This window comes from Pteropus medius, unplaced genomic scaffold (assembly GCF_902729225.1).
Source record: "Pteropus medius unplaced genomic scaffold, Ma_sr-lr_union100, whole genome shotgun sequence".
Taxonomy (NCBI): domain Eukaryota; kingdom Metazoa; phylum Chordata; class Mammalia; order Chiroptera; family Pteropodidae; genus Pteropus; species Pteropus medius.
The window spans coordinates 3463100-3488289 of NW_024356248.1; the positions used below are offsets into that span (position 1 = coordinate 3463100).

Consider the following 25190-nt stretch of genomic DNA (forward strand, 5'->3'; position numbering starts at 1 on the left):
ATGGTTTAATTATATGAAATTATACTTTGGAATGGTTTAATTATATGAAATTATACCTAATATGAAAATATACTTTGGAAAAAATCTTGACTTCGACAGAGCTCCTACTTGTAATTGGATAAATTTATATTCTCCACCAAAATGGGATGAAATTATGAAGGCTTATGATTTTGCAATATCCACATTTGGTGAAATGTTAAGAGGGATCACACAACGAGACAATGTAAAAGCTCTGTCCTGTAAAAATTTTGAAGAAAGGTGCTTTGAAATATAGCTCTTGTGAAAATATTGGGGCTGAAATATTTATATGATTTAATACAAAAAACAGAATTGAGAATATCTTTTATTAAGCAGATTTTTCTCTGAACTTATAGGTTCATGCGCATCTAGAGAGGGAGTACTTTCTCATTTAAAAATATTACAGTCTACAGAGAGGCATCAGTTAAATGTGTCAACTATTCCAAATATATTAACCATAAAATGCAGCTGTGCAGGAGATAGCAAATTTATAAAATATATGTAATAACTTAAAGGAGAAGATAAAAAACTTTATTAAAATAGATGGCATAACATCATACTAAAATATGATATAACTACAGTGGGAATTATAAACTTTTAAGTGTTTTGTTTTTAATATTATAATTCATTAAACTAAATTCCAGCAATTAGTGACCACAGCTTCAAATATCTTTAAATAAAAATCTGGTCTTATGCAGTAAAATAAATAAATAAATATATATATATCATATAAACAAAAGACATTTTCAGAAAAAATTCTACATTGCAATGTCAGAGACAGCAATGATAATTAGTTGGTTCACACACCGATTAAGGTGTGTGAACCTATATCAGAAATCATTATCTACTTGTGCTGTTTTAAAATGTTCAATTAATATGAAACTCTTAAAAAATATTTTTGATTTAATGTTTATAGCTATCTGTCATTTAAAAATATTCTAGAAAATTTGGTCTTGAAATTAAGTTTTGAATGGAATTATTGTATAGTTCCACGAATATAATAAAACCAAACTTTTGGTGAACAAATACACATTTTAAAAAGTATATAATATTAATTATTTTTAGTAGCCCTTTCATTTTCAGAAGTGTTCCCAGTTTGAACAATAAATTATGTGGTCACTCTACTTGTATGATCTGGCCCCCTTTACTCTTTGCCCCTGTCTCACTGGTTCACTCTGCTCAGGCCACAGAAGCTCCAGGGTGCCCTCCTTGCTTTTCCTTCTACCTGGACCAGGTTACCCCTGATATCTGCAAGCTTTTCTCACCTCCTATCAGTCCTCGCTCAAGAATCCCTTTCTCAGTGAGTCCTTTCCCGATCAGTATGTTTATCTTATTTATTTATTATTTATTTTTTAATTATTTTATTTTTCAATTACAGTTGATATGCAATATTATACTAGTTTCAGGTGTACAGCATAGTGGTTAGACATTTATATATAGCTTAAGAAGTGATCCTCTTGTTAAGTCTAGTACCCAGCTGGTACCATACATAGTTATTACAATATTATTGACTATATTCTCTATGCTGTACTTTACATCCCCATAACTGTTTTGTAACTGCCAATTTGTACTTAATCCCTTCACCTTTTTCACCCAGGCCTCCAAGGCCCCTCCCATCTGACAACTATCAGTTTTGTTCTCAGTATCAACACGTCTGTTTCTGTTTTGTTTATTTAGTTTTCTAGATTCCACATATAAGTGAAATTATATGGTATCTGTCTTTCTCTGTCTGACTTATTTCATTTAGCATAATACCTTCTAAGTCCATCTATGTTGTCATAATGGTAAGATTTCATTATTTTTTATGGCAGTCAATATATTTTTAATTGCCATTTCTTCCACCCCCAATTAATTTTGCATATTAATTAATTTATGTTTTACACATTAATTTGTTTATTATCTGTTTTTCACAAGGTCCAGGGTAGACAATTTTCGTCCATTTGTTTTGATTTGTTTTATTTTTTGGCTGCTACATTTCCAGTCCTGGCACATGATAGGTACTCAATGAATATTTGTTCAAAAAATAAATGAGTTGTGGACCAACCTTCCCTTAGAGTCCCACATTATTTCTTTTGGTGTGTTAAGTCTGATCATGTTAGATCCTTCCTCTATACGCCATCCTGTCTAGTTAAAGGGGCTTTTTGCTGACTCATTTTATGTGTTTGGTGGTTTCTATCTGAGTACTTCTCTATTTCATTGCTTTTAGGGCAGGGAGAGGGGCACCATTATTTGTTCACATTCCTGCTACTCTGCTTAGAATTTGGCCTTTCTCTGTGGGGTGGCTGGTATTCCTCTGCCTTCTAAAAGAAGGTCTCAGAGATATGCTAGTTATCAAGCTAGAAACATCCTCTCTTTCTGGGTGTAGATAAGTGCTGACATTCTACTAACAGGAATTTATTCTTTGTTCTCTGTCACTCTGTCTTAGGTGCAGCTCGTGTATACTACCAATATCCAGGAACCCAATGTCTACAGGTATTTTTTTATTATTAAATACTTGAAAAAATTAAAGTTATTAGATGATTATTCAGTCTGTGTTTGGACATAAATTTGCTTAGAATTTGCCCACCACCTTCCTCCTCTCTCCATACTCTTCGAGCAGAGGTGGAATTCGGCCAGGCTGACTTGGCAATGTCCCAAGGCGCCTGGCTTCTAGATGGGTATCCAGGCTGATGCGCTCTTCTGTTTCCTTCACCACCTGAAATAGTATAAATAGTTCGAACCATCACAGATGTTTGGCCCAGCTATTCCAGGCCACCAACAGAAATTTCAGCAAGATGCCAACAGAGTAGGAGCTGAACTAAGAGAGTGGGTCTTACTTAGTTCAGGGCTGAACTAAGGTAGTGGGTCTCCATGACAGACTGATGAGTGTATATTGTTTCATTCCATATTTGCTCAACATTTATTTAGTGGATGGAAGGACTTCCTTTTTCACAAAAGTTACATTTTGAAACAGATCCATTTACTAAATCGTTTCTGCTGACCAAAGCAGTAACAACAGTCTGAAAAAATTAGAAGGCCACTTTCCTCATTCTGTCTTCAGGTGCAGTTTTAAAAATCAGACAACTCTCTGGGAAACAAAGATCTTAAAATGTAGACAGTCACGGCTCATGCTTGGTACAGAGTACTGCACCACACCTTAGTTTCAGAATTGCAGCCAGTGGCCCATGCCTGACACCACATAAGGGAAGGACCTGCGTTATCAAGAAGTCTTTTTATAACTTCCCACTTGAGGCCACTTTCTACTCTGATGGGATGGAGGCTAATATATTAATACAACTGCCAGTTAATTCCCGTTCTGAGAAGTTGCCTGGGGCAGACCCCCTAGACCTCCTTGTCAACCCCTCTGTAAAAAAAATCAAAACAGAGCAAAACAACAACAACAACAAAACAGTACCCAGCACACAATAGGCTCATAGTACATATTTAGCTTTTTAAATCCAGGATGCCTAGACTTTGATGGGGACACTAATGAACATATAACATGAAAACCAGCTCAACCAGCAGCCATTTCTCTGATCTGTCTTCTGAGCAATTGATGGCACAACAATACTAACTTGCCGGTGGCCCTCCCCCATAGTAAGTCTTTGATCTAGCTCCTCTCAGACCCATCTGTCCCTCTTCTCCTTCTCTGCTCTGTATAACAGGGGAACCAACCCCTGTAGGCGGTGTTTTCTAGGCTCCAGGCCAGTTTTCTCTCACTGGCTTCAACCAATGGGAAGCATTGTGGGGAGACTGGAGGGCGAGAGGCAGGGAAATTTAAGGCGTTTTCTCCCCCAATCTCACACTCCCCCCACAGTGTCTCTGTCAGCAGTTTTATCTCCTTCATGGCTTCAGCTGTGATTCCAGCTCGTGCTGCTGACTTGGGCCCCGGGGCTCTGGTAACTTGCCTCTTTGCTTTGTCGCTGTGGCCTAATGACTTCCTGCCGTGGCTAATCTCTGGGTTCCCTCGGTGTCCTCTGTTTGCTTTTTAGCTCTCCCATCACTTGTGTAATCAAATTTCTGTATTAAATTTCTCCTGTTTACTCCCAGTTTTTATATTATTCTTAGTGGACCTTAGCTGATAGCCTTCCCATTACTGAATGATACTTGCTTTGCAGACCTTTGTGGGAGACTGATACAAAATCCAGGTGACTCAGTAGATATATAATAGATTGGTACAAATCTCTGAGGCTTGTATAATATAATTCAGAGTGGACCAGTCTGACATGCATAGATAGAAACTAGAATTCTTACATTCTGTGTTCACCATTTCCTCTGATTTGCTTAAACGAAGCAAACATTACTTTGGACCTTGAAAGTATATTCAATACCAGTTGTGAATATAGCAATGTAAAAATACTTCTAATGTAAGTTATATATTATTATATATTATTAACATTATGACCAATAATTTAGAAATGTATTTTTTACAAGTACAAAAATAATTTTGGTAAGAAGAGGGAGAAACAATTCATAAAAACAGGAATGAATGGGGGAAAAAATCCAGCACAATGAAACCCCTCACTTGAGAAGTCTGGATTCTCTTAAACACATCTCTTGTGATTTATATTATTAAAATCCCTGAGTAATGAAGTAAGTTGTTGCTGCTGGCCTAGCAAACTACCCTTACTGTTTTCAAGAAGTGAGCAGACAAATCAAAGGAGCTCTAATTTGAGGTTCCTCTCTAGAGAACATTTCCTGTAGTGATCTAATCATCAATCTTTGAAAGCTCTCATTTCTTACTTAGAATGTCATATTGCTGACTCAATTACCATTAGGGTATCATGACAATGATTTACTTCCCTTTTTTCATTGCACTAGGAGTCTGGTTAAAAACACAGCAAGAATTCTTTGAATAAACACAAGTATGTCCCAACTGCGAGATGGACAGGCTTTCAGAATTGTACAAATCCACATTAAAAACTACACTTATACTATGCTGGGGCACAGGCCAGAAGAATGTGCTCACAGTCCAGCCACCTTTTGTATTTCCAAGACACATACCTGTGGCAGCAATTACTAAGGGATTATGGCTGAAAAGAGTTGTGAGGGACCCGCTCCTTTGCACTTTCTTGGAACCTCCAAGGAATGAATCAATCACTTGTATACCTGACCATTTTTGTTTCCAGATTTAAAAAAAAAAAAATCTGATGTCTGGAAAGAGGCCATGTTGTACCTAAAAGGCAAAGTCTTTTATCTTAAGAGGGGTAGATTTCCACTTTCCTCCTACATTTTCCTGTTGTTAAGTAATCAAATGTAAGTCAGTCAGTAGTTGGACATGTACCCAACCCAAGAGAGAGTCCTCTTTCCTTAAGAGAGGAGAGAGCCATATTTCTTCTACTTGTATCCTGGTTGGCAATTACATAAAAATAAGTAAAGTAGTCAATTTGTGTTTTTATTTTTGAAAATATATTTAGTGAAAAACTTAGAATAGTTGGTTTTATCTATAGCTGTGCATGCGAGAGAGAGAAAAGAGAGGGGGAGGGCCGCTTTGGTGGGCGTTAGCTGAGCTCTCTTGATTAATGTTGATTATAAATGTTACTCAAGTCAGTTGCCTGCATGACCCAGTTTTTCTACTTCTCAAAATTTACTCTATGGAAATAAATAAATATGGGTGCAAATATTTATTTAGCAGTATCGATGATAGCAAAAGTTGGAAACAATCTAGGTGTCTAACAATAGATAATTGGTTTTATAAACCATGACACATTACACATTTGAAAACTTACATACCCTTTAAACATCATTTTGGGGGATAGGTTAGCATGGTGAGAGGGAACATAAGCTTTGCAGTCTATAGGCCCAAACTCTGTTGTTTACTAGCTGTGTTATGTAGAGTAATGTTTTTATCTTCTCTAAGCCCCATTTTTTTTCATCTAGGAGTGACAATACCTTACTCTTAAGATTGTTATGAGGATTTAATGAGGATATGTGTAAAACTCTTTACAGAGGGCCTGGCTTAGTGTGGACACTCAATAAATGTTAGCTGTTATGATTGCAAAGGACAGAAAAAGATGTGCATAAGGATATGGGAAAATGTTCACTTTAAAACATGAAAAAAATCATTCTGATTTTCTAAAATTACACACAATCATAGAATATCATAAAGCTGTAAGCCAACATGTGTAGAGGAATTAATTGCCTCTCAAAAAGAGGATTATGTGTGGTTCAGATGTTTTCTTTATATTCCTCTGCAGTTTTAAAATTTTCTACATTTAATATATTAATTCTATCCTTAAGAAGAATTTTTAGTAGGAATCACAATATCATGACCATATTAATGTCATTTGCTGAAGATCGCTTATAGAATCATGGCATATAAATATGAGCATGTGTATAACTCAGACATACGTGAGAACTGCACTATGATGCTCCATCCGCCACCCCTACCACCTCACCTGTTGGCTGTGTATATTAGTTCTTTCCTGGTATCAGTGACCTTTTTTTTTTTTGCAAATATAACAATATATACACGATTATTTTATAAACTCATTAAACTCAAAGAAGTACCTTCGGCTCAATATTGCTGTGAACCTAAAACTACTCTAAAAAATAGTCTTAAAAAAAGTTAAAGAATTCAGAAATATACAGAGAATAAAGCTAGCCTTCCTCTCCTGGAGTCTTTCTTCCAGCACCTGAATGCCAGCTTTATGGGTAACTGCTGTCAGGGATGTCTCCTTATATACCTTTGTGTATGCATATTCACATTTATGTCTATGTGCTTATAAAATTACATAAATGGAAGGATTTTTCATAATTTCCTGGGATTTGCTTTATTGTGTTAACAGTGTATCTTCAAAGTCTCCCTTAGGTCATATCAATCTATGTCTGCATTCTTTTTAGCAGTGCGTGGTATTCCATAGTGCGAATAAACCATAATTTATTTGACTATATCTCCATTTGGTTTAGTTTTAATTTGCTCATAAAAACTGTATTGTTTTGTGTATTAAGGAATGTCTTTGTAATTACTTTATAGATATGTCCAATTTTTCTCTAAGGTAGAGTCTTGGAAGTGAAATTGGTATTTACATTTGAAATATTGATAGTTGCTGCCTTGCAAAGGATATTATACATTTACATAGCTACCTATGGTATATGTAAATGTGTATGTGTAGATATAATGCTGACTTTTGCCAACACTGAAAATTGTCAACCTTTCAGCATTTTGACTAATGGGTAAAAATTGATAACTCACTGTTTAATTTGCATTTTAAAGATTGAGAATGAGCATATTTTTATATAGTTAACATTCAAATTTCTTTTTTTGAAATTTGCCTTTTTTTCCTTAGCTCAGGTTCTATTGGGGTGTCTTTTTATTATTGATTTAGAGACTTTTTTATATTCGAATATTATTTGTTTTAAATATTTACTTATTAAAATTTTTTTTACACTGTTGATATTTTTCTTTTTTGACTTCACTTCAGAGTTTTATGCCTTAGGAAAGTCTTCATCACCCCAAATTATAAACAATATTATCCATTTTCTTCTAGTATTTTTATATTTAAAAATATTTATATATTTAATTCATTTAAAAATTACTCATGTGTATAGTGTGTTACACATCTAACTTTATTGTGTTCCAAATAGGTTGTCATACCTTTGGAGTCTGTTTCTGGTGATTTTAAATGACATGTTTATCATAGGCAGTGTCATAGGTACAGGAGTCTGTATCTGGGTTCACTATTCCACTCTTTTGATCTATTCATTTCACACAAATTTAATTATGATCACTTTATAGGATTTTGCATCTATTGGGACAAGTCTTCCTTCTTTTTCTTTTTCTTTTTCAAATTTGTCTTGACTATTCTAGCCTATGAATTTTAATATTGGCTTATTAATTAACATGAATAATTCTATTAGGATTTTTACATGAATTGCATTGCATTTACGGTTTAATTGGGGGAAACTGACATCGTATCATGTATCTTTATTTCTGTGGATCTTCTTTTATATCTGCCAGTGGTTTTTCTTCATAGAAATCTTACGTATTTTGTGTTAAATGTATTCTTTAATATTTAATCTTTTTTTTATTAGTATTATATAAACGTTCTTTTCTTCTCATTAGATTTTCGAATTGGTCACTGCTGGTCTATAGAAAAGATACTAACTGTTATACTAATTATTTTATTTTATTCTTGTATCTAGTCACCATCCTGATATTTTTATTCATTATAATAATTGTTAGATCATTTACCTGATATTGTCTGGGTATATGATCATATCATCTATTTAAAAAGAAAATAGGAGAGTGCTTTGCCTTTTTCTTCAAAATATATACATCTCTTATTTTTACTTTTAAATACATTTGATAATGCATTCCAGAATAATGTTGAAGACCAGCAGTGATAGTAGGATTCTCGTCCTTTTCTCTCAATTAAAAACATGCTTAGTATTCCACTCTTAAATATAAGGCTCTTTATCATTTCTTATAGACGTAGTTTATCAAATTATGAAATTTTTTTTCCTTGATTTTAAACAATAAGAATGGTGGTTGAATTTGTTTTTAACTGCTTTTCATCACCCATCAATATGATTTTAAATTTTTCTCTTATTTGTTACTATAATGAGTTGTATTAATCCTTTTCATAATGTCGAACTATCCTTGGATGACTGGTATAAACACTACCTAGCCATGGTATTTTTAAACACATTTCTGCTGTTTTTATTTAAGCTTCTCTCTCCTTCTCCCTGCCCTCCCCCTACAATGTTCTTTGCCTTCACAACCCTTTCCATTCTTCAGAGGCCATCCCACACCCCCATGCCCACCTCTGATAAACTCTCCTTGACCTCTCTACATTCCTAATGTCTGTTCCGCATACTTTAAGAAACCACCTGTATTTTGTTTTATGAGTGTTAACAGAAGCTAATGCCTTATTTTGCCAAGCAAACTTTAAGCTCCTTGAGATCAGAGCCTGGATCATAGTATCTTTGTGTCCAGATAAATACATAGCACAAAATCGAGTTCATCCGTCGAATTAAGTTATTTTGGGAAAATGAATGACAGTTTAGAAGTGTTCCTAAAGGGGAATGTGGAGCTTAACATTGTTTGAGTTTTGATGTGTTTGTCTGATTTTTTGTTTTCTCCTTATAGTGAGATTCAAGAGCGGAAGGAATCACCACCACCTCCTAAAACCTCAGCAGCCACTCAGTTGGATGAGCTCATGGCCCACCTGTGTGAAATGCAGGCCAAGGTGAGCACAGTCCCTGTGATAAAGCCTTCAGGCTTTATCTTTTTGGAACCCAGCTCCACATTCCCCCTTTGGATGATAGAGATGAGAGAGGAAGTGCTCTAGTTGGGACAAGCCCTGAGGGCATCAGCAGCAAGGCCAAATGAAGTGTGACAGGACTGGTAAGAGGACCTGCCTGAGCAGGGCAGAGCAGAGCTTGTGCACAACCTGAGGCAGAGCAAGGGCAATCAGAGTGTCGCTTTGACGATAAGCGTGAGGAGTCCTGAGCCCCATATTGAGATAAAATCCAACTCCTTGCTCTAGCCTCCAGGGCATGAGTGGCAAGCTCATGTGGCAGGCAGGGAATGCAAATCAGATAAATGGGCTTAAGAATTTATCAAGGGAAACATCATCTAGAATTCTTAAGGTAGGGAACCCGACCATTCTAAATTGATTGGAGGATTTGCTATGCACACATGAGGTGGCTATGAAATAATTTCAAGGCAGTATATAAAAATAGGGATGGAGCAAGAACCTTATCTTTGTGGCTCACCTCTGGACTCCTAATGCCCAGCACAGTTTCTGACACAATGTGAATAATATGTGCTTATTAGAGGGACAAATGAATAAACATCAGAGACAAATTTTCTTTAACGTTCACCATAAAGCTGAGTGCATTCCTCATTGTGCCATATACCTGGAAATACTAGAAAAATATTCTACATTAGGACTTTTAATTGTGTGGTGTTTTCTAATTGATTTAGCATGTGTCTTGGTTTATTTACATTAAAAAAATAGCTGTTTATTTTTTGATAGGCCATACATTCACATTGTACAACAATCAAAAGTAACAAAAGTTTACAGTGAACTGTTTCCTTATCAGCTCTGTCCCCAGCCACCCAATTCCGTCATATGGAGGTAGTCAGTATTTCCGGTTTCTTACATTATCTATTCAGATGTACTCTAGAATACACAAGTAAATAGATACAGATGTAAATGCAGATGTAGAAATAGATATATTATTGTGTTTTTACTTAGTTATTATTCATATTCAATTCTGGTCACCTTTTCAGGCTTTTTAGACATTAACCTTTTGAACACTAATCTTTTCAACATTAACTAACATTATATAACAAGAGAGGAAGGAAATCTGTCAGATGATAAAAGTTCCTTGAAGGGAAATGAGTATTTTGGATTAGCGAGATAATGCGAGGTTACTCCTGGCCGGAAAAATAGGATAAGTGGAGGCCTGAAGTCAGATCACGTAACAGATCACGTTCAGGAGACTGCAGAGCCCCTGACTGTCTTTAAACAATGGGGGCTTTTTACTGAGTGATGAAAGATGAGATTGAACAGGTAAAGCGAGGGGAGCGGGTGGGAGACTGAACACCTGTATGATGTGTGCAGATTTGATGCCAGAAGCGATGGACAGCCATTGTAGTTTTCTGATCGGGGAGTATTAGATAGAGCCGTAGCCTGATTGGAAAGGAGTTGGGAGAGATGGAATCAGGACATGAGTTGATGAAGGATAAATTGAGCATCTTCTTTGTAATTTGAGCCTTTTCCTTTGAACGTTTTACAATAACTATTTTGGAGTTTTGCTTAAATAACTACAATCCCTCAGCAAGTCTTATCTGACAACTTCTTACCACCCTCTCTGCTAACACTGGTCTAAGTCATTATTTCTGGTTTGAGTGATCATAATAGTCTCCCACCTACCTAATGTCTCTAGTTCCATTCTACACTTCATTCCTTTCTCAGCTACCGCAGGGTCTTATAAATCAGATTCTTTCACTCTCATGCTCGAAGCCCTCCAATGGTTCTATTTCCCTTGAATAAAACCCAAGCTTTTACCATGAGGGTAAAAATGTGATTGTTGAGATCTTAGCCTCTCTCTCCATTATCTTCTCCTGCCACAGTCAGTCTCACTCCCTCTGCTCCAGTCTCACTGACCTTTCTTGCTATTCTTCAAATGTACCAAACTCTTTCTTTCCCTTGGGTCTCCCCTCCCTCGGGAATGCTTTTCCCACAAATATCAATATTTCTGTGTCCCTAAGTACATCACTCAAATGTCTGTACAAATATCACATCCTTAGAGGTCCTTCTCTGATCACCTGTGTCTAAATCAATTCTTCCTCACCATCTCACTCTCTGTCGCTTTTATCTCAGTATATAACATATCTTATTTCTACCTGACATTACATCTTATATTTATTTAATTGTTTATTGTCTATTACCCAGAAAATGTAAACTTCATGAGCCTAGAGCAGTGATTGGCACAAACTAGGTGCACAATAAACATTATAGAATAAATGAATAAAAAAATTAATCGTTGACCTGTGGTCACCATAAGAGCCGGAAAAGGTATCATCTTCATCTATTCATTTTTCTAGGTCAAAAAGATTTACAAATGAAGGAAGATTAGTCAGATTTCATTCCTGAGTCCTGAGGAACTTAGAATGAAAAAGAATGAAAGCATTTTGATTAGTGTTACAGTGTTGAATTTTTCCATGCCTTGGAGGAAAGTTCAGGAAAGACTAAAGGGTCAGTCAGTAGAGGTGAGCTGATAGGATCAGGCAGAAGATGCCAATGAGGATAAACGTCTAAGAGGTTGACTCTCTTCATGGTTCTCTCCTCGGTACCAGGTTGCAGTGAAAGCAGATGACAGCAAGAAGCACTTACCAGACAAGCAGGATCACAAGGCCTCCCTGGACTCGATGCTAGGGGGTTTGGAGCAGGAATTGCAGGACCTTGGAATTGCCACAGTGCCCAAGGGCCATTGTGCTTCCTGCCGGAAGCCGATTGCTGGAAAGGTGGGAAGGGCCAAAGTGTTGGTCCTATAGCCATCTATGTCTGTCCCACCAAGGACTGCTCTTTTTCCTTATGTTCTAAGATGTTTTAGTGATAGTTACTCATTACTGATCACTCTACAGTGCTCTAGGCACTGAGCTAAGTGCTTTGCAAGTATCCCTTCATTTAATGGTCACATTATTCCATTAAGGAAGACTTATCATCCCCTTTGTAAAGATGAGGAAACTGAAGGCTCAGGGGACATTAACTGACAGGTCCAAATCTAGTAAGAGGTAGAACTAAGATTTGAACCCAGGAGACTCTGACTCCTGAGTTTGAGCTCTCAACCACTTTTCTGGACTGCCTTTACTGAAAGTGACTTTCTCACTGCTCCTTCTGTTCAAACATCCCCAATTTAAATCGATTGAACACAATTTTCAGCTGCATTCAGCTTCAGATCATGGCTACAACCCCTGCTCTGCATCATCCTTCACCGAAACCATAATAAAGGTCTGTGAGACCTGTCTGCATGGGGCGTAAGGTGAGATGTTCAGATCAGGGGAGTGAAAACTGTCATTTGTCCTTTTCCCCTTCCAGGGATCCCTTTCACACTAAGGCTGTAGTCATCTCTTGTGTGTCATTGCTGTGCTCTATTCTGTTTCTCCTGCCCTCTGGGGCAGTATGGCCATAACAAACACTTCCAGGCGTTATCAGCGTGAGCAGTCAGGGAAGCAGGCACCCTTTTCCCAAAGCACGGACAACAGGCTGCACAGGGAGGACCTAGGTCCAGGCCTCAGTGTTGCGTGTCTCCAGGGAGTGCCATTTACATGGAGCGCTGTGTGAAGAGGGCCCTCCAGAGTTGTGCAGCCCACAGGCCCTAGCTCATCCTGCTGGGCTCCCGTGCCAGGCTTTATTTCATCCTCCAGGTCATCCATGCACTAGGGCAAGCATGGCATCCAGAGCACTTCGTCTGTAGTCACTGCAAAGAAGAGATCGGCTCCAGTCCCTTCTTTGAGCGGAGTGGTTTGGCCTACTGTTCCGAGGACTACCACCATCTTTTCTCTCCACGCTGTGCTTACTGTGCCGCACCCATCCTGGATGTAAGTAAACTCCTCTCCCCCTGCTTTCATGTAGCCCGTACTCACTCATTTAGAACCGGGGTTACGTTTTACATCTCTGTGGCATTCTCATCTCTCTCTGTGTGTGTTCTTTTTCTAGAAAGTGCTGACGGCGATGAACCAAACCTGGCACCCAGAGCATTTTTTCTGCTCTCACTGTGGAGAGGTGTTCGGTGCAGAAGGTACAACCCGGGGTACCTTGATCTGCCTTCCTTGATCTACCAGGATAGACTAGGTTCCTGTCACTACCATCCAAGGGCCCATTTCAGTTGCGAGATGTCATCCCTCTCCCCCTTTTTCCAACATTTGTAAATTTTGTTTAAATTGAATTTTTTAATCAAAGAAATACGAATGCTTAGTTTAAAAACTCGAACATTACTTCAAGGGTAATAGTGAAAAAGATTGACCCCTGCTTCTTTTTTCTCCACCCCAAATCTAGATTTTTTAGATTTTCTCCACCCCAAGTTCTGATTTTTTAAAACTTTTTTTCTGTTATTTACTTGTGGTTTAAATAATATACAACTATCGATTGATCCCCCCAATTTGAATCATTGTATATTCACTTTTTACTAGGGGACATGAGGATTTAGAAATTTTATAACTATCCCACCTTACCACCAACATATTTCCCCTCCCCTCCATCCTCTCAATATATAGTCGGGTCAGATCAGTGTTCAGCATGTACATGCAGATGATTTTATACATATTGCTCACAGTTGAGCCAGGTAGCAGACTAGGATTATAGTAGAGCACGGATTTTGGAGTCAGACTGCCAGGTTCAAATCTCTATGATGTTATTCAAGTCATTTAACTTCTCTGTATATCACTTTCCTCATCAGTAAAATGGGCCTAATAAAAATGCTTATTTTATAGGATCATTTTGAGGATTTTAAGAGACAATACCAGTAGTGTTCAGAATAGTGCCTGGCATATGGAGACATGATAATAATTAGTATCATTATAATCATGGTTTCCTTTTCGTGTAAATTTGTTTTTTCTCAAAGTTAATATTTGGATACCTTTTCCATTAGCTTAATTTTCATTGTACTTATCGCTAATTTATCTGACAGAACTGTAAAATCCTTCTCAAAATGGTCAACCACATGTGGCGAAAGGTCAGTTTCATTTGTTTTTTCTTGTGGACATTGGTCCAGGAGACTTTCATCCCCCTGCTCTAGCCTGAAATGGTTTCTCCTCAGGCCTGCTGAGAAGCAGTTATTCTGGGTCTCTATCTTGGTGATTCCTATTACTGTTTTCCTCTTTGGATCCTCGGTTTTCAGATCACATGGCTTTTTGTGCATGTTACTGTCTTTATTTTGGTGGAGCACCTCCTCTAGTAGCTCCTAAGAATGGATAGGAGGTAAAATTTTTGAGACCTTGAATCTCTGAAAATAGTTTTGTTCTGTTGCCTGGGTATAGAATTCTAGGTGGAAACTCTTTTCTCTCATAATTCTGATGTCTTTGCTTCACTGTCTTCCAGATTCTATTGTTGAGAAGTTTTTATTAAGATTTTGTTCTTATTACTGATCCTTTTTGTGTGATCTGTTTTTCTCTTTTTGCAGGTTTTTTGTCCCTTTTGTTTTCTGAATTGTCTTGATTTTTTTCCTGACTTCTTTTTATATTTGTTTTGAACAAATATGACTCATGCATAGAATCAGAAAGCTTCTTTATTTTGTCTTTTCCTGTCCTTTCAGAAGTAACTCAATGGGGAATGTTTTCTCCTCTCTCCTAAATAAAAACTTAGGTAGTTCCATGTCTTTTCTGATTACTCTTAACAAACAGGTCTAAGTAGAAAATCAATTTAAAACACAAAACAAGAAACTGAGTCCTTAGGTAATTCAGTCTGTGCAATAGCTAAAGCTCCCAAGTTATTTCAAGTGATAGCTACTCTCTCCCCTGGTGGGCTCTTTAAAAGGCTACAGGAGGCCAGGGAAGGGGATTATGGCCTCCACCTGTCCAACAGCTCTTCAGACTTGCAACCAATCTCATTTCCAGCCTTGAAGACTGTTTTATACATTCAGTTCCTGAGCCCCCCTGATATTATGACGCTCTGGATGGCATCAGTTTTATTGGTACCTCTCCTTGGTAGAGATGTAGCTTTCAGTTTTCTCGTTTTTGCCAAGCTAGTTGCCACTCTTATACCTACTCTAAATTTTTGAAAATTTTATTGATACCTCACCTGTGGCATCGCCTCTCCTTTTCTCCTTTTCCTTGTGAGTCTTTCTATTTTAAACAATTCTTTAACTATCATGTTAGTGATGTTTCAAGAGGGAGTGAAGATAATCCCACGCGTCATGTCCCTGGCCAACGGGGACTCTCTTAATAATGGGCATATTATTTTGTATATTTCTCACTATTATTTATTTAATCTCCACCACAATCTTGTGAGAGTAATTTTATTCCACATGTTACCTGGTTATAGATGAAAACACTGAACTCAAAGAGGTAAAGTGATTTTCTTAAAGTCATGCAACCGGAAAGTCAAAGAATTGGAATTTAAATTTGGGTCTTATTTCTGCAAGTTCTGTGTTTTTTCTACAATATCGTAACTGCCCCTTGACGGACACTCCATTCCAATTCTGCTGTTAGATATTTTTACTTTCTTGGCACCAACATGATCTACTTTACGTGAAGATAAACCTGAATCGAGTAGCAAGAATGTAATCCACTAGCAAAGTGCTTTGTAGTAATTTGCTTCTTCACTGAAGCTTGTTCACTGCTTTTCACAAATCATTAGGTCTTTCATTTCTCAACTGCACTTCAGTTACGTGGCATTTTTCATTGAGATTTAATCTAAAGCATATTGAAATGTGTCATGGTGAATTTATATGGTACTGGTAGCCATAGAATTCTGAGAGTTAGTTGAGTAGAACAGTCAGCAAGTGAACACTGGGATAGAACAGTCAGCAAGTGAACACTGGGATAGAACAGAAATAGGATACAGACACATTTCGAGAGACATAAGTCATATGCAAAAGAAAACTATCCAATCCATAGGATGACCAGGAAGCACCATGAAGGTAGCTAATTCTCACTGTTCTTGATTTGGGCCATTTCTAAACAAACAAGGTTGATTGGGTCATTTAGGACTTTACATAAATACAATGCCACACCTAGGATATGTACCTATTTAGACAACTGATAAAAATGCCATTTATTAATCAGAAGCTCCTCTTGGGTAGTATTTTTGTTTATATCCTTTGCTTTCTGTAAATAGGTCTCTTACTATATGGTTAGTCTATTAATTGGGTGACATCCTGCTTTACCCCAAGTCACATAGTCACACACAGAGTTTCTATAATGACAGCTTAACGATTGAGCCTTTTGGGAAATTAAATTTTCTGCATTTTTGTTTCGGCTCAGGGAATTCTTCTTTAAGGTTCAAGTTGATAAGCACATCAGGCCTTAGCATCCTCCTGTAGGGACTAGGTCTTCAGTGCCTTCGTCTTTCTTTCTAATTGTTCATTATCCAGGCCGTGCTGGTGCTCCCTGATTTCCCCTGTGGCCCAGCACCTCCTTCTCTCTGTGACACTTTTAATTGTTAGTGTCTCTCATCCATCCTTCCGAAGTAATTGGCCCCAGAGAGAGCCTCCAGAAAAGTAAGCGCTGAAACTTTCTCAATTTATTGGATACTGAATGCAGGGGTATCACAGAAAGTTTGGCTGATTGCTTTTGATTTCTCTCCTGAGACTTACTTGAGTTCAAACAGAGGCTGTCACTTCCCTGCTGTCTCATTCTTGTGACCAGCTACCCTGCAGATGCCTAGATGAAAGTCATTCCGAGATTAGTTGGTATGTCTTATGGTTTCCTCAAGTAACACCGACTTGCAGGCAAGCTCAGTTTTAGGTCGTTTGCATCACCCGAGGACTTGTCAAAAATGCAAACTCTGAGTTCCATCCCAGACCTACTGTCTCAGAAACTCTGAGGGTGGGGCCCAGCCTGCGATCTGCGTATTGACATGCTCTGCAGTGATAGATGCACACCAGCCTCTCGAGAAATGTTGTGCCACACGACAGCAAGAAAGATGGCCATGCATGTTGCATTGTTTTTCTTAAAAGAAGAGTAGGCCTTCGCACAGACTCTAGACATTCTTTGATAAAGTGAAAAAAGTAAAGTGAGCTCTTCTGTGTCTCGGGGAGAAGAACGCAGGACAGCTGATAAAATTATTGGTTTAGATTCTTAGGTCTACAGGCCTCAGAAGTCTGTTAAACTGAGTGCTTTTCCGAGACAGCATAATTGAATGAAGCAAGTCATATCAAATCGGGATCATGGAAAAACTACACCTACCTGATTTGGGTCCCCACCTCTAGCTGTTCCTATTGTCCTTCTTTGATCTGGCTGCTACTATCAAAGTGAATTTCTAGAAATCATGTTCTTGAGTGGGCTGCTTTCCAGTCCACTGTGCGTGCTTTGCTTACATGCTGTTTTAATGGGGCAGAGGTAGAGCACTCATATTTACAAAGCTACTAAGTTATGATATTTGGGCTCAGCTGATACTGTCAAGGTCAGGATGCATCTAAATTAGGCGTGTGACATCCAAGTTAGGCTTTGACGTTAGGCCTAGGTTTGAACCTCAGCTCTTCCACTGACAAGTTGGTAATATATGAGTTCTCTAAGCTTCCCTTTTCTCACTTGTGAAATGTGAGGGGGTGTTGCTGTGAAGAATCTAATTTCGATTTAGTACTGTAGGTAGAGCTCTCAGTTGGAACAAGTACAAAGCAGGTGCTGTATAAGTGGATTTCTTAGTCATCTTCGTTTAAGGTAGACTCTCCTAGTAGATGCTAAAGGAGATTTCTTTAGCATAGAAAAGTTCACATGTTTGTACATATTCTAGTTAACCCTGAGGTGAGATTCTAGACAACTTACTTCTGGAGCTGGTGGTCTCAATTTCGCTGTTGTAATATTGTTGATTTTGCTATTGTAATATTGTTCACATGACTGCTCATCACTAAATATTTATCGAGCAACTACTATGTATGCGTCAGGTACCATTTTTGGTACTAGGAAGACAGTGACAAAAAAACAAAGTTCCTGCCTTCATGGTGCTTGTATTCTAGAGAGGGAGACAGACAATAATTCAACTAGCCAACTAACTAATGAGAGAGAAAGAGAGAGAGTGAGTTAGTTATAAGATGCTGTTTGAGATAGGATGGTCAGGTCAATTGTTCTCTTAAGCAAACCCCTGAGTGAAGTACCCAAACATCTGGGTATCCTGGGAAAGCACTTTTCAAAGCAGAGGGAACATATCATTTGAATAAGAACTTGAAGATGAATTAGTTTATTATATATATTTTTAAATGTAAAGACAATAAAAAGACTGCAGAAATTTTCACTTATAACTTATTACCTTTTTAAACCAATACAATATAAAATTTTTTTCTGCCAATGTTTTTCTATATTTATTAATATTTATGCATATATTTGTTATAGTATACTTAAAATTCCCTTTTTTTGCTCAAGTCTCCATATAGTTTTATAATTTTATGACAATAATTTTATCAATTATTTCATCAGGTCTTTATATAGGCAAATTATAAAAGATTATACACCTGAAAAGCATTATTTATAGTTTCAAATATTGGAAACAACTAAATGTATTCATAATAGTATATTTAGATTACTTCTGATGTTTTAGTAGTGCTGCAATGAATATCTTTAAACATAATATTCTCTTCTTTTGAGTCATTTGTATGGATTAATTCCAGGATTGAGATATCTATTTTTTTAAATTAATTATTGATACACATTATCAAATGGCTTTCCAAAAGAATAATAACATTTAACTTTATTACCAGGAATATATAAATATGTGAATCACTCCATATGTTTTCCATCATCGGGTATATTTATTTATCACTGTTTCTACTGCTTAGTTAAAATTAGAAATTAAACTAATAATTAGCAAAACCTTCAACTTTATTGTTTTCTTTTGAGTTTTATGGCTTACTCATAATTTCAAACATGTTACTTTTTGGGCTATCTATGTGTAAAATGGACTTTAAAGGGTATAAAAAGGTAGTTGCTGTGGTGTCTCATCCTCCGTTATTTGGACATAGGATCTGTAAGATTCCAGCCAGGGTTTTTCAATATGTTCCTAAGAGTGAGAATTTCACATATTAAAGAGAAAGCACTTATACCCCAATGAACTGATTTTTAAACTTTTTTGTTACGGAACAAAAAACACAAAAGTGCTTCCTTAGTTAGCTTCAATACATATCAACATTTTTGTGAAACAAATTTCCTCTGATACCCACCCACCCTTTATTCCTTGTTGGCATATTTAAAAGCAAATTCTAGAAATCATGTCATCTCATCATTAAATACTTCAATGTGCATCACTTTCAACTGATAAGAACTTTTTAAAAAAATATAACTACCTTCACACTTAATGAAATTAACAATTTCTCATTATTACTTAAAACCCATATCCAAATTTCTCAAATTTCTCAAAAATGTCATTTTCTTGGTTTGTTTGACTCAAAATCCAAGCAGGGTCTATGCTTTGTATTTGACTGTTTTGTCTCTTAAAATTTTTAAATTTTGTAGCAATCCTCCTTTCCCCACTTTTTATACCATTTATTTGTTAAGAAACTGGAACCTATGTCCTATAAATGCCCCATGTTCTTGATTTGACTGGCTGCTTCCTCATGATGTTGCTTAACTTATTGGCTTTATCTCCCCTCCTCTTTCTGTATTTTCTGCAAACTATTAGTTCAGAACTAGAGACTTGATTAGGTTTAGGTGCAATATTTTAGGGCAGCGGTCTCCAACCTTTTTGGAACCAGGGACTGGTGTTCCCATGAGAATCTAATGCCTGATGATCTGAGGTGGAGCTGAGGCGGTGATGCTAGTGCTGGGGAGTGGCTGCAAATACAGATGAGGCTTTGCTCGCTCGCCCGCCACTCACCTCCTGCTGTGCGGCCCAGGGATTGGGGACCCCTGTTTTATGAGTGAAGGTCAAGGATAGGTTATAGACGGTGGATACTGTATACTTCCAGTGAGGGAAGACAGACCACAAAGATGTTTTCAGATAAAGGTAAGTGCTATAAAGACAATAAAAAAAGAAGTGATAGATACGGCTGTAGAGATGTCTCTCTGATAAGATGATTTTTGAACTGATTTCTGAATCACGAGATGAGGCTAGCCATATCAAGGCCGGAGACAGGACTGAACAGGCTAACGGAAGTATAGGACTGAGGTAGGCATTGAGGAGGAAAAGATCTTAACACTGTTAAATGCTTGCTTTGAACCAGGTACAATACTAAAACCCTTTACCTGCCCTATCCATGTTTCTTATAACAGCCCTTGGAGGTAGGTATCTGTTATTCACCCCATTTTGAATATGAAGACACTGATTTTGGGAAAGTTGGAGCCATTGGCCTCTTCGCTGCTTCCAATTTGTCTCACTGTCTCAAACAGCAACAGTGAACCCTTGATTTTTCTCTCTCAGGCTTTCACGAGAAGGACAAGAAGCCATATTGCCGAAAAGATTTCTTAGCCATGTTCTCACCCAAGTGTGGTGGCTGCAACCGCCCAGTGTTGGAGAACTACCTTTCAGCCATGGACGCTGTCTGGCACCCAGAGTGCTTTGTTTGTGGGGTCGGTATACTCTCTTATCTTTTGGAAATAGGGAAAATCAGCAGTTCATCCGTCTGAGAAGCAGAACTGCATCTGCTAAGAGGGTTCACAGTCTGGGATGAGGAGTGGATGTAGGCTTTCTAAAGGGCCACAAAACACAACATCTGGTGTAGGCATGTCCTTGTCTGTTTTGCAAGTGGGCAATGTCATAGCCTCTGTTTGGCTAAGACCTGAGCAAATTCCTGCAACGAGCAGATAACTGGCAGGAATTTCAAGGCTGAGGGCTTGACCTTGCTGTTTTACTTCTTGACATCTGCATTCCTTTTCTTTCTCTTCTCTCCACCCCCAGGACTGCTTCAGCAGTTTCTCTACTGGCTCCTTCTTTGAACTGGATGGACGTCCGTTCTGTGAGCTCCATTACCATCACCGCCGAGGCACCCTCTGCTATGGATGTGGACAGCCCATCACTGGCCGCTGCATCAGTGCCATGGGCCACAAGTTCCACCCTGAGCACTTCGTATGTGCCTTCTGCCTGACACAGTTGTCAAAGGGAATCTTCAAGGAACAGAATGACAAGACCTATTGTCAACCCTGCTTCAATAAGCTCTTCCCACTGTAATCTCAGCTGAACCCACTGCCTCTTCAGATCCCCTATGAAATTTAAACCAAGAGAGAAAAGAGTGCATTCGTTGCTACTGACTTCTGCTCATTAGGCTCACAGAGAAAGTAAAGTGGGTGAACAAATGAGGGAACTTCTATCTGTGACGTGACTCGGCTCGTAATCTTAATTTTTAGAGTTCTGGTCTTATTTCTTTTCCTGATTGGGTACTTGGGTTTAGACGTGGGTCCTGCGTCTAGCGCCTCTGCAGCTGTGTTTCCCACACGTACATGTTCGTTTCACAGCTGGTTTCCTCAGACTCCTTTGTTCCACTCCTTCGATGGCTCTCATAACGAGGCTTTTCCAAGCTTCCTATATTTCCCTGTGACTCAGTTTCCCACAACCACTGCTGTGGACTTTATCCTAGCTGTCAGGAATCTGGGGACCACCCTTAAGCTCCTTGCATCTCCCTTCAGTATATTTCTCTTTTTCAAGAGGAAGTCAGTTTTACCTGGACAGCTTAGGGTGCTGACAACATTGATTAATAAAGTGGCTTGTGTTTTAATGATTCGATGTCACATTAGTTTGGTAGATAAACTTTCTGCTTCTCATGTTAATATACTAGGCACTATTCACAAGTAAATTTGTACAATACCTTTTGTTTGAATTCCATACAAAAAGCTCTTTTTTAATCAAAATAAATTAAAAGGAGGGATTCTTGTTCACTAACTTTTCTATTAATTTGGGCCCATAATATTCATTTTGTTTTATTGCACTTAGATAAATGAATCATCTTACAAGGTCACAAAGCTTCTTAAAATTGTTTTTATCTCTTAAATTACCTAAGGAGAAAAATTGGATCTCCTCTAGGCACTTGCAAATTCATATTTGCATATGCATGCATATCTCCAAATACATAAAACTGTGTATATTAATTCCATCCAGATTTTTGTGTGTCAATTATATTTCAATAAAGCTGTTTAAAAAATGAAAATGGATGTTAACTTCACAATTGTCTCATGAAGGCAAACAAGATCGCTGTTTTTAAAGCATCTCTGAAAAAAGATGCTATAAAAAATCATTTGACCATTTTCTATTTTGGATTTGGAAATCCAAGTCCCAAATAAAAATCTCTACTCAATTATTTGTTCCTCTGCAAAATATTATTTGCAAGTAAGGTTGTAGAAAAGCTAGTTAGGTTATTAAATAATCTGACTCATGTCCCACCTCAAGTAAGCTTCCTCCAAAGAGATATTGATAAGATCTGTACTATAATGTTCTTACCAAAGTCTTAAAGATACTATACGATTATTTGTTTAAAAAAGCAGGTTCAATTACTGAGAGAAACTCCTTCACTAAAGGTATTTTTAAAAGTAACACTGAATTTGGTGTCTTCAGATCAGCATGCGCATAGAATTTCTTGGAGCACTGATGGATTAAATGATTCTTACCAAGCTTATTATGTCTATCTCCTTTGTTGGAATGGATAATAAGGGGTTTTAAGAGTTAAAAGGAAGTGGTAACATTTCATTCTATGAAATAGGAACTTCAAATGCATCTCAGCTACGTGGAAGGCCACACAGATAGGGAGCCATCTGGCCTCATGTCCTGTTTGGTTGGCTGAGAGTGCTAGACTAAGCAAAATTTACGTTCAACTTCTAAACATCCTCTTTGCTGCATTTGATTCTATGATGTCATGTGCAGGTGTTAATACGGCAGTGCTTGTGGTTGCCTTGGCCATTTGACAAAACAAACTTGGAGTTTTAGCCCTTAAGAAAGAATGTTCAGATGCTCAAACTTTTGTTAAGGATTAACTCTTTTGAGATTTCAGAAGAATCTAAATATTTAATAATATCAGAGGAAAGCCAGAGCTCACTATGGTGGAGTTACGAAGTAGAGAGTTGTTCTTCTCATGATGAATGTACGTGGCTATACTTAACATTCAGAAAGATATGCTCCCTTCAGGACCAGCATTTTGGCCCCAGAGAAGCCACTCACAAGTAAAAAGTTCTATTTTTTAAAAACCCAGAAATACTATTACTCAAACTGACCATCTACCTGTTTACTCTTGGTTCTGAGTAATTTCTAGCTTTTAAAAAAAATAAAACCTACCCTCAAAGAACAGAACACACACACACACACACACACACACACACACACACACACACACACACACACATATATATATACATGTATATATATGTATATATACACATACATACATGCATACTATATATGTATTAGTTTGGCCAATTATTCTTTGGAATAAGTAATCCTCCAACGTGATACTTTAGTAAAAATATCAATTATTTTTGCATATACGTTCTAGAATGTACTTTTCTTAGAATTATGGGATGGCCGCCAGGCTCATTCTTCCCCTTTCATGACCAGTAGAGGGAGAAAGAAGGCTTCTCTTTACTTTGCAAGAAAGTCCAGAGATTCATCCCGACTGGACTAGCGTGGGTCACATACTCGCAAGTGATTTTTGCTGGAGGAATGGACTATGCAGCTTGGATTTAACCAAACTGGACCATTCCCGGAGTTAGGGGCAGGACTGAGTTCCTCAAAAGACAAGGGCTCTGTAGAGGAGATGTAAATACTTTAAGGATCTGGTTACTGGTAAAAAGGTGGTAATCATGAATTCATTCATCTATTAGATCAAAAGCAAAAGTATTAAGAGTTGCTCAGTTTCAAGGTAATATAGAAGGTAAGCAAGTAGACATCTCCAGCCCTGAGGAAAAGTGTCTGAGAGCTTTACGGAGTTCAAAAGCAGCAGAGAGCCAGGAATAATGGTGCTATTAATGACACAAGGCAGATGTACTGGTCTTCCTTAGGCCCCCAGGGGCACAGCAGTAAGAAGCATCCAGAGCAGCTTCAGCCTGGAAATGTGTAGATCTTCTGGCCAAAATAAAGGCGAGGAGGAATGACAACTTTCTTTAGGGACAGGGGTCTTTGACATGAGCAAGTCCTTAATAAGGGCAGTGGTGGCAGCCACTAAAATATAGGACTGAAAAAGCAATTACCGGCCCCCAAAATACTGTGGAGGCTGAGTCACTAGGTAAAACTCACCATCAGGGCAGCATGTAAGTGCTAAGAACACAGAACTCCAAGGAGAAATGGAAACCTACTGGGGTCCAGTGGATGAGAAGAAAGTCTCAAATAAGAGCCAGTGCCTGAGTCGTGCTTGTCAAAACTATGTAACTTTGCCAAGAGGCAGCAATGCCTCGCATCTGCTCTGTACCAAAGGAGACAGTTTATGTAGACGGTTCCTCCTTCTCAGTTATGGCAAACGTGTAGTCCCTAAATCAGTTTCTGTAGGAAGAGAGCTTCTAAGTCCGTTTAGGTTCATAGACTGTGGATTCTGGACAACAGCACAGACTTTAGCATCCTGGTGAGAACAATCCATCTTCCCTTTCTATCCTGGATATCCCCAAATAGTAATGACACTGTATTCTAGGAGTCACTTCTTTTTGTCAGGGATAGCTACCCCAATTCCTGGGAAAGATATCTCAGATCACAGGTGGTGATGGAACAATTCCTACAGCGGAGAATGAGCAGACCAAGAAATGAGAAGATTTTATTTCTTTTCAACTTTAACATGGCAGCACAATTTACAATAGCCAAGATATGGAAGCAACCCAAATGCCCATCGACGGATGATTAGATAAAGAAGTCATGGTTCATATGTACAATGGAATATTACTCAGCCATTAAAAAAAAAAATGACCTCCTACCATTTGCAACAACATGGATGGACCTAGAGGTTATAGTGCTGAGTGAAATAAGTCAGACAGGGAAAGATAAATACCATATGATTTCACTTATATGTGGAATCTAAGGAACAAAAAGAACAAACTAATCAAAAACAGACTCACAAATATAGAGGACAATCTGGGGATGGCCAGTGATTGGATCAGGGGTAGACATGTGACCCTAGCAAAG

The 25190-nt window shown here is 37.9% G+C and overlaps 1 protein-coding gene across 1 annotated transcript in view; it reads left to right on the forward strand.

Annotated features, from left to right (window-relative positions):
• Positions 1-22242, forward strand: part of LPXN (leupaxin) — a 32258-nt gene extending 10016 nt beyond the window's left edge. Inside the window, exons 4-10 of the mRNA XM_039860446.1 lie at positions 2444-2490; positions 9089-9188; positions 11810-11977; positions 12881-13054; positions 13173-13254; positions 20523-20671; positions 21000-22242. Coding sequence (XP_039716380.1) covers positions 2444-2490; positions 9089-9188; positions 11810-11977; positions 12881-13054; positions 13173-13254; positions 20523-20671; positions 21000-21269 — 990 coding nt within the window. The 3' untranslated portion in view covers positions 21270-22242. The remainder of the gene's footprint in view (positions 1-2443; positions 2491-9088; positions 9189-11809; positions 11978-12880; positions 13055-13172; positions 13255-20522; positions 20672-20999) is intronic.
• The last annotated feature ends 2948 nt before the right edge of the window (positions 22243-25190 follow it).